Source organism: Sceloporus occidentalis, unplaced genomic scaffold (genome assembly GCF_023333645.1).
Source record: "Sceloporus occidentalis isolate IW3139 unplaced genomic scaffold, rSceOcc1.0.p SCAF_2, whole genome shotgun sequence".
NCBI classification, from domain to species: Eukaryota; Metazoa; Chordata; class Lepidosauria; order Squamata; family Phrynosomatidae; genus Sceloporus; species Sceloporus occidentalis.
In genome coordinates this window covers 197579200-197594050 of record NW_028316982.1, presented here as the reverse complement: position 1 = coordinate 197594050, position 14851 = coordinate 197579200, and the positions used below count along the sequence as shown (strand labels likewise).

Here is a 14851-nt window from a genome sequence, read left to right as displayed (position 1 = left end):
TTGTGTTTAAAGAGGAATATGCCACTTTCAGAGCAGCCATCACTGCAAGCCTTCTCAATGTGTGACTGGTTGTCACGTGAGGCCTAAAAATAGTTTTATAAGCATTATACAAGGATGAATAATTTTTTTTAAAAAAAAAGTTTCCAGAAGCTATTATCTTATATCTTTTGATCGTAAGGCCTTACCTTGTGTCTTTGGAAACCTCTAATACATAGAACTAAAAGCCTTTCCTAGGCTAATAGCTAAATTACTCTATGTTGAGCCCATCAGTGATAGACTTTGCTACCTATTTGGATTTTCTCTCTCTCTCTCTCTCTCACACACACACTCTCTCTCTCTCTCTCTCTCTCTCTCTCTCTCTCTCTCTCTCTCTCTCTCCCAAGGGGTTGGCTGCCCATTTTTTGTGTAGCATATTGTTAGTATAAATTATGCACATCTCTACTGTTTTCTTTGTGATTGGGTGGGCTATAAATAAATTATTATTATTATTATTATTATTTGTTTAAACCACATTGTTGTTGTTGTTAGCTGCCCTTGAGTCAGCTCTGACTCATGGAGACCCTGTGGATGAGACATCTCTAAGAATCCCTACCCTCCACTGCCTTGCCCAGATCCTGCAAGCAACCTTGCCCATAGACCCACCTTCGAGTCTTATCTATCTGGTTTGTGGTCTTCCTCTCTTTCTTCTATCCTCTACCTTTTCTAGTATTAATGTTTTTCCTAGTGATCCATGCCTTCTCATTATGTGGCCAAAGTACAATAGTCTGAATTTGATCATGTTAGCTTCCAAGGAGAGCTCTGGGCTGAGCTGTTCAAGAACTCATTTGTTTGTCTTCTTGGCTGTCCATGGTATCCTAAGTACTCTTCTCCAGCACCACATTTCTGTTTGCTTCCTTCACTATCCAGATCTCACATCCATGTATGGTAATTGGGAATACAATGGCCTGAACGATTCTGACTAGTGCTCAGTTGTATGTCTTTGCTCTTCAATATTTTTTCCAGTTCTTTCATAGCTGCCCTTCCCATTCCTAGTCTTCTTATTACTTGACTGCAGTCTCCCTTCTGGTCAATGTTTGATCCTAGATGGAAATTCTTTAGCTATTCAATTTCCTTGTTGCTAGATTGAATTTGTGTATTACCTCTGTGGTCATTATTTTTGTTTTTTTTTATGTTCGGCTTCAGACCTGCATTTGCACTTTCTTCTTTGACCTTCCTTATTAACTGTTCCAATTCCTGAATGTCTTCTGCTAATATTATGATGTTGTCCGCATATCTTGGTTGTTGATGTTGCTTCATCCTATCTTCTCCTTTTTCTGATTCTAATTCTGTTTTTCTTATGATGTTTTCAACATATAAGTTAAACAAGTAAAGTCCCAGTCCTGGGAAAAGAGCAGGATACAAATAAATAAATAAGTAAGTAAAGTAAAGTAAAGTGATAGGACGCAGCCTTGCCTGACCCCTTTGCCTATTGGGAACCACTCTGTTTCTCCAAATTCTGTTCTGATGGTGGCCTATTGTCCTTGGTACAGATTCCTCCTCAGGACTATCAGATGTAGTGGCACCCCCATGTCTTTCACAATACAAATGAATCCAACTACTTAAATGTCAATATTGGAATCTTGAGGAGCCTGAAAAACCAAGACCCTGGGCATTCTCCAGCATTGGTGAAGTTGAATCTTCAGGGTTTCTTTAGATTTCATATTCTGTTCTTTTCACTTCCCCCTCGAGCTATTTTGTGTTGGTAGGAACTGTCAAAAAGGATTGGGAATGGGAGAGGAGGGAGGTATTTTTGCTCTCAAAAGGTCCTTCAGGCTGTTCATTGCAGTCAAAGGATTACTTCTTTATGCAAAGCCCATCTCAAACATTGTGTGGGTGTGTACTACAGATGATGTTTGATTCACTGTTGCATAGAGAGAATAACAAAGCCTGTTCCTGTATGCCTTAGGTTGTATGATGGGCTATAATTTAAAATGAGGCAGTAACAGAAAGGGATCAATAAGCTCAACAGTGCTTGTAACCCTCATGGGAAGAAATGTCACTCCTGTTTTCCCTTCAGAGTTTCTAAGTCACTGTAGCGCAAGCTTAAAGGGAATTTCAGATGCTTAGCTGCAACAAACTCTTGGATCAGTCATGCTCGGGGTTCCTGCTGATGGCTTGACCATGACTAAGAAATCAAGCAGGGACTAAGACCTGTGAAGAGACCACATGGTGGGGTGCTTTACCCTTCAGACTTCACATTTCGAAAGCAGATTTCTGATCCTGAATTAAATGGCCACCTCAACTGGAAACCTACCAATTAAAGTCCTGCCTCTACATTCAGGATTTTCCTGACTGGCGGGTGCTTTCTAGAACTATATTGTGAACCCTGACTTTTAAGTGTTAGTTGTTTAGTGTTTTGATTAGTGGAAATTATGCTGCATCCACATTTGACAACAACTTCCAGCAGCTCTGGCTCACATAGCCAATAGTGAGAAATGCTAGGAGTTGCAATCCAATAACACTTTAAGGGCCACATAATTCCCACTTATTTTAATTGATCATCACCTCTGATTTCACATTTTAACGTTATCTTGTTTCTTTTATGCTATTTCAGGATACTGTTTAAGATGAGCTAAGTGGTATAAACATATTAAGCAGATAAAATTAAACCAGTCAGCTTTAGCCTCAGTTCACGTTACTAGATTCACTGCAGAGAAACAAGGAGCGAGGTAGGGAAAATGGGGGAATTCTCTGCCCTCAATTTCCCTTTGATCCCAAATTCTTAAGATTGCAGTAACTTAAAGCTTCAGTCGAGCCTTTAGAAATACAGAATAGACATGCAAAGTAAAGGGGCAGGCACAGTTAACCCGGGAATAAGAACATAGCAAATGGAAGAACTCTAGGTGTGAATGATTTTCAAGATCTCATTACAATGCTGGACATTTGGGGAGTGAAGGGAAATTTCATTGGCGAGTGCTGTCAATTTGCCACCCTCCCCCAGTAGTTACATTGCTGGTAGGCGGAAAGGAGTGGAGAAAGGGAATATATGATACTTTCGGCATTTCCAAATGGAGTTGGATAACATGATGGTTGTATTACAATAGCTTTTTTTTTTGGGGGGGGGGGTGAAACCCTTTGTATTAGGTGGAATGGCTGTCATGTTTGGTGCTGAAAACTGTATCTAAAATGCTGGCCCATTTGATCTAAAGTTTCTTTGCAGTCCTAGAGTCTAGATACGTTACTGCCTTTAAACACAAAATTGGTGTTAAAGAACTTAGTGGGGAAAGAATATGTGCAGTTATTAAATTGCTTACTTCTGCCCTGCTTAAATAATACAATAAGGCATTTCCTAGCCATTTTGGTAGAGCGGGTTGAAGGGAAGGCCATGTTGGAAACAGACTCCAATTTTTGATGGTGTCAGGAGTTACACCTAATCTGTATTTCTCTTCTTCTATGCTCTAGAGTTAGTGATGCTGTTGGAATGGTGGTCTGGTACAGAATGTACTCTCTTCTCAGACCACGACACAGTTGCTAAGTTTGGGAAAGAGCATGTCATCATCATCCTGAACCACAACTTTGAAATTGATTTCTTGTGTGGCTGGACCATGACGGAGCGCTTTGGTGTGTTAGGGGTGAGTGGTTGTAGAGTGGCTTGAACAGACAGCCTTGTACATCATGATAGTTTAATTTGGGGGGAAATATAGAATTCCCCCAAGTGTTCTCATTAGTTATAGTCCCTTGCTAATACTTTAAATAGACATTTAAAAATTAGAGAGGCAGTGGGCTGCCTGTGGTCGCAGAGCCCACATTTCTATCCACTGAAGCTTCTCATCAGTCCCCCAAAGGCCCTCAAACCCCACTCCAACTTTAATTTTAAAAATATCCACCCTGGTGTTAGAGTGTCCAATCTGAGTCCAAGTTTTTACTACAGCTGGGGATGGGGGGGGGGGGGTGCAGTCCAAAAGTAACTTCCCCAGGCTCTACTTCAGTTCCACTCTGGCCTGAAGCTGAAGTTGAGGCTGATTCTAGCAAGTCATTTACTCTCTACCGAACTTACAGTATAGAAATGTAGTAAAATTAAAATGAGATGGAGAACTATGCATTTTGCCTCAAGTCCTTTGAAGGAAATGTGGGGTATAATTGTCAGAGGCAAATTCCTATCAAATTCCAAAAAACTCCACTGAGCTACTTCCGAACAGTTTAGAAAATGACATTTTTTGTAATTGCTGTGTTGCATATAAACAAATAGAAATTATTCTTTGTTGTTTCTTTCAGAGTTCAAAAGTCCTTGCTAAGAAAGAACTGTTGTATGTGCCCCTGATTGGCTGGACATGGTATTTCCTGGAAATAGTTTTCTGCAAAAGAAAATGGGAAGAAGATAGAGACACAGTTATTGAAGGGCTAAAAAGATTGTCTGATTATCCAGAGTATATGTGGGTAAGTGAGGCACTTATCTGTACTTTTAACAGGATGCTGAAAAGTATAGGTTTTTTTAAATGACAGACATACAGATTATTTTACCAAATTAAGGTTTCACACAGACACACACACACACACACAGATATTGTGGAGGGGGCAGAATCATGAGTATTATGTGGTGTGTGATCTTTGTTCCATTCCCCACCATGGATGAGTGTGCAGTAGGAATAGAGAAAAAAATCTGTATGAATAATCTCCTGGTCAAAAAATAGGTCTCCTGATAGTCAGGAAACCCTGTTGGGAGGGCTAATAAAGCAGTGAGTTTTATACAGTTTTCTCTTGGTATTTGAACATCCTGGAACAGTGTTTTTTGTGCAGGAAATGTGTATTTACACAGTAAAAGCTCACTCCCAAGAGAATCTTTAAGATTTAGGAAGAGGTTAATTAAAGGATCAGACAGTAAGTAACAATGCCAAGTTTACAGTTCAAATTTTGAGATGGGATTGCAGGTCAAGAAGTCTCTGGGGAAAACACAGTGGAATTAGGTTACTGACGCTGTGGGCCAGTCCTCCCATGAGGCAAAGTGAGGCAGCAATCTTAGATGGCAGAAGTGGAGAGGAGGGAGCAATGGCAAAAGTCATTGTGAGCACATACACACATACACCTTGCAACCATTGCTCCCTCCTGGAGATGAGAGCCACATGTGCATTATGGTCTTTTTTCTTACCTCTGTCCTTTGGGTTTGGTGAGGAACACTAGTGCATTTAACTGAAACTCAACTGGTGGTCCTCTCAGTATCTATGCCCAGAATGGAGCAGGGCATTGCTTTATACTCTGGCTTTGGCAGAAATGGCATAGGCCAGACTGATTAAGTCTAGTAAGCAAATAGTTTGGGATGGTAATCTAGCCAGGAACCTCCTGAGGCTAGATTACCATCCCAGACTAAAATACTGATACAGGGAGGTGTGTGACCTTGAGAAAAGAAGCTTTTAATGAAAGACATTGATGTTTAGGATCTGAGGCTCTGGCTCTGCTGGTAAATCTTGTGGTGTAGCAGTTGCCACTGTGGAACTGGTATGTTAGGGAACCTGGGATACTATGAGCTACGGGTATTTTTGGGAAAGGAGTTAATGGTGGTCTCTGACATAGCACCTCTAAGCAAGTTCTAGAAAAATCATAAGTCCCTGAGGATTCTCCTCCTTCATCAACTGTGAAGATCTTTTCAGGAAGATCTTCACCGGTCTCTGAACTGTTGGTGTCCTGCAGTCCTCCTTGTTTCTGAATCTACAAACAGTTAACAGATAGCAACAGATATGTACAGTGATATTTTTTAAAATGTGTAGATAGTAATCCTGTATTTCTCCTCTCTTGTTTTATGCTATAGTTTCTCTTGTATTGTGAAGGAACTCGTTTTACAGAGACAAAACATCGTATCAGCATGGAGGTGGCAGAGTCCAAGGGATTGCCTAAACTCAAATATCACCTATTGCCCAGAACCAAAGGTTTTACTACTGCTGTCCAGTGTCTCAGGGGAACAGGTATCTATTTCCTTGGCCTTTTTTTGTGGTGTTTATCAATAACTAATCAAAGTACTTTACTTCAGAAGAGTTTGTAATTCCTTATTCTCACCTACCCACACTTCAGTGCTCTTTCCTCCCCTTGCTTCCCCCACTCTTTTTCTTTCTTGTTGGCTTTTCTCTGCTATCTTCCCACTTAGGCATCAACAGAACCACTCATCCTTCCTTTTAAAATGTTTGAAGAGTTTGGGAGATCTGCAGGAGACAGAGCAGGAGCTGCCTAGAAACCCTCTAGAGAAATGAATATGACAGCAATTCCTCCCTGTTGATTAGGAAATATTTGAGAAATTGGCCACCTGGTACCTGAGAATGCACTTTAGGATACTAGAATATTTTAATTCTAAAATTAAATTATTTTTAAAAACAAAATAATCCCAATGTGCACACACTTGAGGTCTCCTTAATATCTTTGCCAAACTTCAGGTCTGTAAGTTTCATAGTCTTGAAGCAGTGATAGAGGTAGACACACACACAGGGAGATACATTTCCTTATTATTGAACTGGTTCTTTAACATAGACATTGTTGGTCACTAAACATATAGTTGTTAAATGCAAAATCTCTGTTGATATAACCGTTAAGATTTTAAACTGCTAGATTGGATTTTGTAAATAATTTTAATACACTGATTAGTTTCACTTTGAATTCAGAGAAACTATTAATGCTATTTAGCACTTCACATTTCTAAAGTGGTGTGCAAACATGGCCTAATTAACACTCCAAGCATGCATGTGAGGTATTAAGTTTGTGTTATGCCACAAATGTGCTATCCTGTGAAATAGGACAGATGGCTGGCTAAACAGCATTAATCGGATGCATGCTTGGTTGTATTTTGCCAATTAGCAGCATCAAAACAATGCCACAGATCCTGTGATGAAAGTCACCAACTCTGTCACTATGGATGAAATAGTACTTACATTATTTTGTAGGCTCGCTCATCCTCATATTCCTGTGTAACTTTTGAGTTTTAATAGCAGATTCCTTAAGTGTCCAGTGATAAGCTTCCCTTTGCTGTTTGAAATCCACACAGATGTGCTTTGCTGTTTGTAATCCTGAGAAACATAGATGTGATTTTTAAGGCTTGTGGAAATCAAAAGGTCAGGTTCCCACTTAAGTATATCAGTACTAACAATTAAATATATGTTGTTTTCCCTGGATTCATTAAAGACATCTGAATGAAAACATAGTTGGGGTGATTGTGGACATGTCACTACCTTGGATTCCGTTCTCATTTTGCAAATTGGGAACAATATTAACCCACCTTTCTATCTATCTATCTATCTATCTATCTATCTATCTATCTGAATGAAATTACTAAGTACATCATAAGTGTTCCTTTCTGTGGATAGTTTCCCTTTGTGTGCCATATGTGAATAAACATAGGATTGTTTCAGAACTACACTTGTATCTCCATATTTGCTAGGGTTAGGGGCACAAGACCCCTGTGAATTTGGAAAAAACGTGAATAACAAAAACACCATGTTTTTACCTGAGATGACACCTCTCTAGGAATCTCTAGGTCCTCCAATGCGACTCTGGTCAGCATCTGACAGACACTGACCATAGAACTGCACTGGAAGAGCTACAAATGCCTAGTAGAGTATTCTCTCTAGGAATCTCTAGGTCTTTCAGTGCAACTTTTAGTTAAAGTCGACCATAGAGTTGCACTGGAGGACCTAGATATTCCTGGAGAGAACTTATTAATCAAATCCATGAACAATCAAAGCCACAAATATGGAGGGGATGGGTGTATTTGCTTTCAGTCTTCTTGCTTCCATGCCAGAGGAGAGGGGAAGGCAGTGTCTGCTAACTGGAGGCTCACTGAGCTTTAGTGTTTAGTATTACATCAAAATGCATCTTTGCCTTCCTGCAGATTAGAAGGAACAAACCATGGTTTCCAGTCCTGGTTTGCATTCATACTCTGATTTGGCATTATGTACGAATGACCCCCTCCAAAAGCAGTGAACACATGCATATCTAGCTGATTGGAATAAATGTAGCTGCATCTATTCCATTTAGTGCTTTTGGAATTGCAACGCAGTTATTGTTGTTTGGGATATGTGTTATTTAGCCAGCAGAGCTGCTTTGAAAACTGTGTATCCATGTTTACATCCATCACTTATGTGTGTTTTTGTATAAAAATTAAATAAATTAAAATCTAGCAGTCTGAGCACAGAAATATTGAAGCTATCATTTTGCTTACAACAGTTTCAGCAGTGTATGATGTAACGTTAAACTTCAGAGGAAATAAGAATCCATCTTTATTAGGAATCCTTTATGGGAAGAAATACGAAGCAGATATGTGTGTCAGGTGAGCATGTATATCATCACTTCAAGATATGTTTATATGAGGGATTTAATCTTTGTATTTTAATTGATTTAATAATCATAGTGTTTTCATTATACATATTTGGGAGTTGTCAGTGAATCTCCATTTCTTGCTTAAGGTGCCCCCATGGATTTAGGATCCTTGAGCCTTTCAGGCTTGCTTTGGACAAGCATAATTTCACCACTAGCAAGAGCACAAGGGCAAAAGTGGGTGCCTAACATTGCACAAATCCTTTACAAAAAGCAATTGGCTCCGGATGCTGTTTCAGCTGGTTCCATCTTTTATTTGAAATATAAGTTTGGAGTACATTATCTAAAGCTCCATAAATTTGTACTGCCACTTCTTGAAAATGGGTGAATTGTAAAGTGTGGCCCAGTCATCATCGTCTCCTCCTCCTCCTCCTCCTCCTCCTTGTTCCAGTTTATTTATAAAGCACCATAAATTTATTTATAAGGCACCATCAATTTACACAGCATTGTACATAATAGTTAAGTTAAAAATAAAGACCTGCTTGAGGCATGCAATCTAAAGTAAACAATAATAAGAGTAGGTGTTAAAATATAACAGTAAAATATATCGGAAAACAGGTTAAAATAAAGGTTGTCTATCAGTCTTGTTAAAAAGTATCAATGTCTTTTAGACCGCTGAGGCCAATCTGGCTTGAAATCCCCTGTTTTCTCTTGCTGTTGAGCAATGTGGACTGGTGACACAACTGCTTAAATTTTGTTCTGTCATTTATTTGAAAAGGCTTTCAAGAATAGTTTGGCTGGGGCAATTGTAGACTTGACTAAAGTTCTTGCCACAAAGAATGATGGTGTTGATGGTTTTCTTATATTCCTTATGCCTTCTGTATATAGTTGTGTGATGTTTCCAACTATCTTGTACATCGTCATGGGAAAAGTTCAGAGATATAAAGCGTAGGGACCTTTCTGGATCTCCCACTGTGGCCCACAGTACCTCTTTCATGATCCAAATAAATTCCTGATGCACTTCTTGGTGATTCTGTAGATCAGCTTAGTGACCCACTGATGGTTGTGTTACATATCTTAGCACTGGCTGTCCCTTAGATTGGATGATTGGGTGTCAAGGTGTGGAGAGAGCATAATGAGAGGAGAGTGCATTGGAGTGAAGCAGAAATGATGGCAGAATTCTCAGTTTGTCCATATTTGCAACAAGCTAGAAAGTATAGGTTGTAGTCTACAATTGATAGAGAAGGCAATATTTGGACTACCAAGACAGAGGAGGTATTTGGAAGGACACACAGGGGCAAATTGGTTTAAATGAGGTCTTGATGGGAGCAGCACCTTCAAAAGTTGGCCTGCCGGCTCTCCCTGAAAACACCCAGCGCCAGAGCCGTGAGTGTGTGCGCCTGTGCAATTCCACCAGCACCGCGCAGAGGGACTGAAGGGGGAGGTGCCGGTGGGGAGCTCCTACAGAAGGGGGAGGTGCCAGTGGGAGCGGCACCTTCAAAAGCCAGCCTGCTGGCTCTCCCTGAAGATGCCCAGTGCCAGAGCCGCGAGTGTGTGCGCCTGCACAATTTCACCAGCGCCGCGCAGAGGGACTGAAGGGAGGGTGCCAGTGGGGAGCTCCTATTCATTGGTTACCATCAACTAAGATGGAAGGTAAAGGGTACTATCAGAGAGGCTATAATTTGGATGTGGGAATTTGTAATAATATTGATCCCGTCTGTGGAGCAGCAATTAGAGTAGTGTGGGGCAAGGGGAGATATAGCGGTAACAGGGTGGAAATGAAGTACAAGGGAAAACAAGATCGATGCTTAATACCTATTTTGTTTTCCGTTCACCTTGTTAACCCAAGAGAACCGAGGGTCGCTCCAACCATACCACAGACCCTTTCCCTGCTCCTATGTAATGCCAGGTTGGTTAAAAATAAAGTCCACATAATATATGATCTTTTAGAGGATAAAAATGCCAACCTGGCCTGTATCACGGAGACCTGGCTGCGGGCCGATAGTAATGCGATTTGGGCTCAGACCCTCCCAGCCAGTTATGCTGTTAAGGAACAGGTTAGGGAAAGTGGGCAGGGGGTGGGGTTGCCATGGTCCACAAAAGCATCTTCACCTTGACTAGGAAACCTGTCCGGAAAACAGACCACATCGAGTGCATTTACCTGACCCTGAAGGCTAGGGAGAGTCTGAGGATTCTGTTGGTTTACCATCCACCCCGTAACCCAACAGATTCCCTGGCCGAGCTGACACAGCTGGTCTCGGAGCTGGTGTTGGAGTCTCCCAGGCTTCTGGTGCTGGGGGACCTCAACATCTCCTTTGAGGCCGGCTCATCAGATCTAACAGGAGCAGCTCAGGAGTTCATGACTTCCATGACAGCCATGGGCCTGTCCCAATTAGTCTTGGGTCCTACACATTGTGCAGGTAATACTCTTGATGTGGTCTTTAATACGGATCAGGAACAGCCGTGGGCAGAAGACGGACCATTTCCTAGTCAAAGTGGGACTAAAGGCCACTACCCATACCCCCCTCGGGAGTGGAGGACCTATTAAAATGGTCCACCCTCAAAGGCTGATGAAACCCAAAAGGTTCCAAGAAGAACTAGAGGGTTTTCTGGTTGGGATCGACGACAATTCTGTTGATCCCCTGGCTGATACCCGGGGAAATGATTTTACCAGGGCTATAGACAGCATTGCTCCCGAGCGTCCTTTCTGGCCCGCCTCAAATAAGAAACCTTGGTACACAGAAGATCTTCAACAAATGAAGCGGGCTGTGCAACGACAATAGCGCCACTGGCAGAAACATCAGCATTTATACGACAAGACAAACCATAAGAATCTATTAGATTTTTATGGAGTGGCAATAGGTGCAGCAAAGAATTCTTTCTGTGCTGCACATATTGCGTCTGCAGAGTCTCGTTCAGCAGAGCTGTTCAGGGTGGTTAAAGAGCTAACCCAACTGTCTCCCACCCTGAACCCATTATTGGAACCATCTAAGGCCTGCTGTGAGGCTTTTAACAACTTTTTTGCAGATAAAATCTCTTGGATAAGGGCTGAGCTGGACACCAGCATTACAACAGAAGCAATAAGAGAGGTATCCAGAGACTCCGCGTACTGTATTAAATTGGATCGTTTGAGTTTGTAAATACTGATGAAGTGGACAAGCTCCTTGCAAGTGTAAGGAAGACGACGTGCCCCCTCGATCCTTGCCCATCTTGGTTGACCGCCCAGGGTGGGGATGCTATGATTGCATTATTAAAATCTATAATCAATGCATCCTTCAGGGAGGGTAAATTTCCATCAAAGCTAAAATTAGCAGTGGTTAACCCGCTCCTGAAAAAACCCTCCCTTTGACCACCTGGTGAGAAACAATTATAGATTGGTCTCCCTATTACCATATTTGGGCAGAGTGATTGAGAGGGCAGTTGCCTTCCAACTCCAAGCCATCTTGGATGAAATGGATTATCTGGACCCATTTCGAACTGGTTTCAGGGTGGGATACTGAGTTGAGACAGCCATGGTCGCCTTAGTCGATGATCTCCATCTGGGCATCTACAGGGGTAGTGTGACCCTGTTGGTGCTCTTGGACTTCTCAGGAGCTTTTGATACCATAGACCATGGTATTCTTCTGGAATGCCTGAGGGAGTTGGGTATTGGGGGCACTGCACTCTAGTGGCTCCATTCCTACCTCTCGGGCAGATTCCAGATGATGAGGCTGGGGGACTGCTACTCCTCTAAGAGGGAGCTGACATCTGGAGTCCCACAAGGCACCATTCTGTCCCTCATGCTATTTAACATTTACATGAAACCGCTGGGAGAGATTATCCAAAGACATGGGGTGCAGGGCTATCAGTACGCTGATGACACCCAAATATGTTTTTCTATGCCTCCAACTGTTGCAGTGACTAAGGATGGCATCTCTCTGAATGCCTTCCTTGAGTCGGTAATGGGCTGAATGAGGGAAAACAAACTTAGGCTGAATCCAGAGAAAACGGAGGTACTTGCAATAGGCTCCTCTGGTCTGGGGAAGGAAATTTATCAATCTGTCCTTGATGGGGTCACACTTCCCCTGAAGAACAAAGTTTGCAGTTTGAGAGTACTTTTGGGTCCGTCTCTACAGTTGCCATCTCAAGTAGATGCAACAGCCAGAAGTGCTTGGTACCAGCTTCAGCTGATACGCCAGCTGTGTCCCTACCTGGACCAAAAGGACCTTGAAGTTATGGTACTTGCTCTGGTAATCTCTCATCTAGACTTCTGTAATGCACTCTACATGGGGCTACCCTTGTACCAAGTTCAGAAATTAGTTCAAAATATGGTCACCGGTTCATCAAAGTTTGACCATATAACACCAATTTTAAAAAATCTTAACTGGCTCCCAATTTGCTTCCGGGCGCAATACAAGGTGTTGGTTATTACCTTTGAAGCCCTAAATGGCTTGGGCCCAAGTTACTTACGGGACCGCATCTCCCTATACAATCCGCCCTGCACTCTCAGAACAATGGGGAAGAATTTGTTGGCATTAACAACAACTACATTTGTCTCAACTTCCCAAAGAGCTTTTATTACAGCTGCTCCAAGACTGTGGAATAGTCTCCCAGAGGAGACCCGTCTCATTACCTCCCTAGAATCCTTTAAAAGAGCAATAAAAACGGAACTCTTCCAGCGAGCATATCCCCTGATTTCCTGTAAAATATAGATCCATCTCCCTGAATAGGATGAGCACACCCTGTCCCATTGTCGTTTTGTAATTTAACATTTTTAATTGTGAATTGTATGTTTTTTATTGATTTGTTGTATTGTAGTTGTATTGTATTTTATACTGGATTGTGATCCCACCTCAATCCACCTGGGAGAGGCAGGAAAATATAAATAAATTTTATTATTATTATTATTATTATTGATCATATGTGGCTGTACAGATGTTTTTGGACTCCGGTTATCTTCAGCTCCATTTAATGGCCCCCCAACAACCTTTGTTTAATCACCTGAGACTCTTTCGTATGACATAATTATAGCAATTTGCTTCTACTTTAATTGCCAGGGTCACATCCTATGGAATCCTGGGATTTGCAGTTTTGGAAGGGGCTATTTCGAATTCTTGGCTAGAGACCTTGAGTGCCACATTAAACTACAAACCCTGGGATTCCATAGGATTTTCCCATGATAGTAAAAGTAGAAACTTACGCTGAAGCCGCTCACACAAAGGGAGAATGGTGTGCGCGCCCATGGTGCATGTGCACGGCCGCAGCACAAGCACAAGCCCCATTATATCCAATGGGACTCGAGCATACACACTTTTTGCCTTACGCGGGGAGGTCCGGAACAGATTCCCCCATGTAAGGCAAGGTCCCACTGTATTTTGCCCTCCACGTTCAAATGATAATAGAGGAATTTTCTAACTAATCTACATATTCTGATTAAGGGCGCCCTCTAGTGGCATATTCATTGCAAAGATGCATGTGCAATGGTATTCCTTGATAAAATGTGAATGAGCACACTAAATAAACAAAATAAACGCACACTAAATAAATAAAATATTTGTATTCATATACTCTGTCAAGTGAGTGGGCACATTACATTGTCTTGTAAAAGGAGGTCCCAAGGGTAAATAGTTTGAATACCTCTTTATTAAATTGCTAGAGTAAGGATAAATGGGCCTAAATACCCTGAAGGAACCCGATCCCATCTGATTTTGGAAGCTAAACAGGGTGTGTTCAAAAAGTGTTACTCCCAGGTAAGTACAGTAGGCCATGGTATCTGCTGGGATTTGGTTCCAGGACCCCCTGTGGATACCAAAATCAATGGATGTTCAAGTTCCATTATATACAGTAGCATAATAAAATAGTGCTTCAACACTTTGCTTAAACCTCCCTCTCCTCATGTCTCTTCATCATTCTCTCCTAATGACTTTGCTAATTATTTCATCGCTAAGATTACCACTATTCGCTCTGAGATAGTCCCCCCCCCCCCCCCGATTCTTCTTCTGCTCTTAATCTTCTATCGCCCTCGCCTAACAAATTTTCTGTGTTTCCTCCTGCCTCTTTGGATGAACTCTCTACACTTCTGAACTCTTCCAAACCTGCAACCTGTTCTCTTGATCCAATTCCTACTCGTCTTCTAATCTCTATAGCTCCCTCCTTTCTGCCCTCGCTTCTCCATATCTTCAATCTCGCTCTCTCTACAGGCTCCTTCCCTTCGGACTTCAAACATGCTCTCATTTTCCCAATTCTGAAAAAACCTTCTCTTGACCCCTCCTCTTTGTCTAGCTATCATCCGATTTCTCTTCTTCCCTTTCTTTCTAAGGTTTTGGAACGGGTTGTTTATTCACGCTGTCTTGAGTTTCTTGAAGCCAACTCCATCCTCGATCCCTTTCAGTCTGGTTTCCGCCCAAGGCATTCTACTGAAACAGCTCTCACTAAGATTTCGAATGACCTTTTACAGGCCAAGGCTAATGGCCTTTACTCTGTTCTCATCCTTCTTGATTTGTCTGCAGCCTTTGACACTGTTGATCACTGTCTCCTAATTGACATACTCTCTGACCTTGGGTTCTCAGACTCTGTTCTCGACTGGTTTAGATCTTACTTG

General features: G+C 41.8%; 1 protein-coding gene across 6 annotated transcripts in view; it reads left to right on the top strand.

Annotated features, from left to right (window-relative positions):
* Positions 1 to 14851, top strand: part of LOC149319533 (1-acyl-sn-glycerol-3-phosphate acyltransferase gamma) — a 130120-nt gene that overhangs the window by 97028 nt on the left and 18241 nt on the right. For all 6 annotated transcript variants that reach the window (XR_016280216.1, XM_089511913.1, XM_089511915.1 and 3 more), the window contains 4 exons: positions 3442 to 3611; positions 4255 to 4416; positions 5783 to 5936; positions 8182 to 8284. Coding sequence is in view for 5 of the 6 variants with exons in the window: in XM_089511913.1 (XP_089368039.1) it covers positions 3442 to 3611; positions 4255 to 4416; positions 5783 to 5936; positions 8182 to 8284 (589 nt within the window). In the remaining variant the exon portion in view is untranslated. The remainder of the gene's footprint in view (positions 1 to 3441; positions 3612 to 4254; positions 4417 to 5782; positions 5937 to 8181; positions 8285 to 14851) is intronic.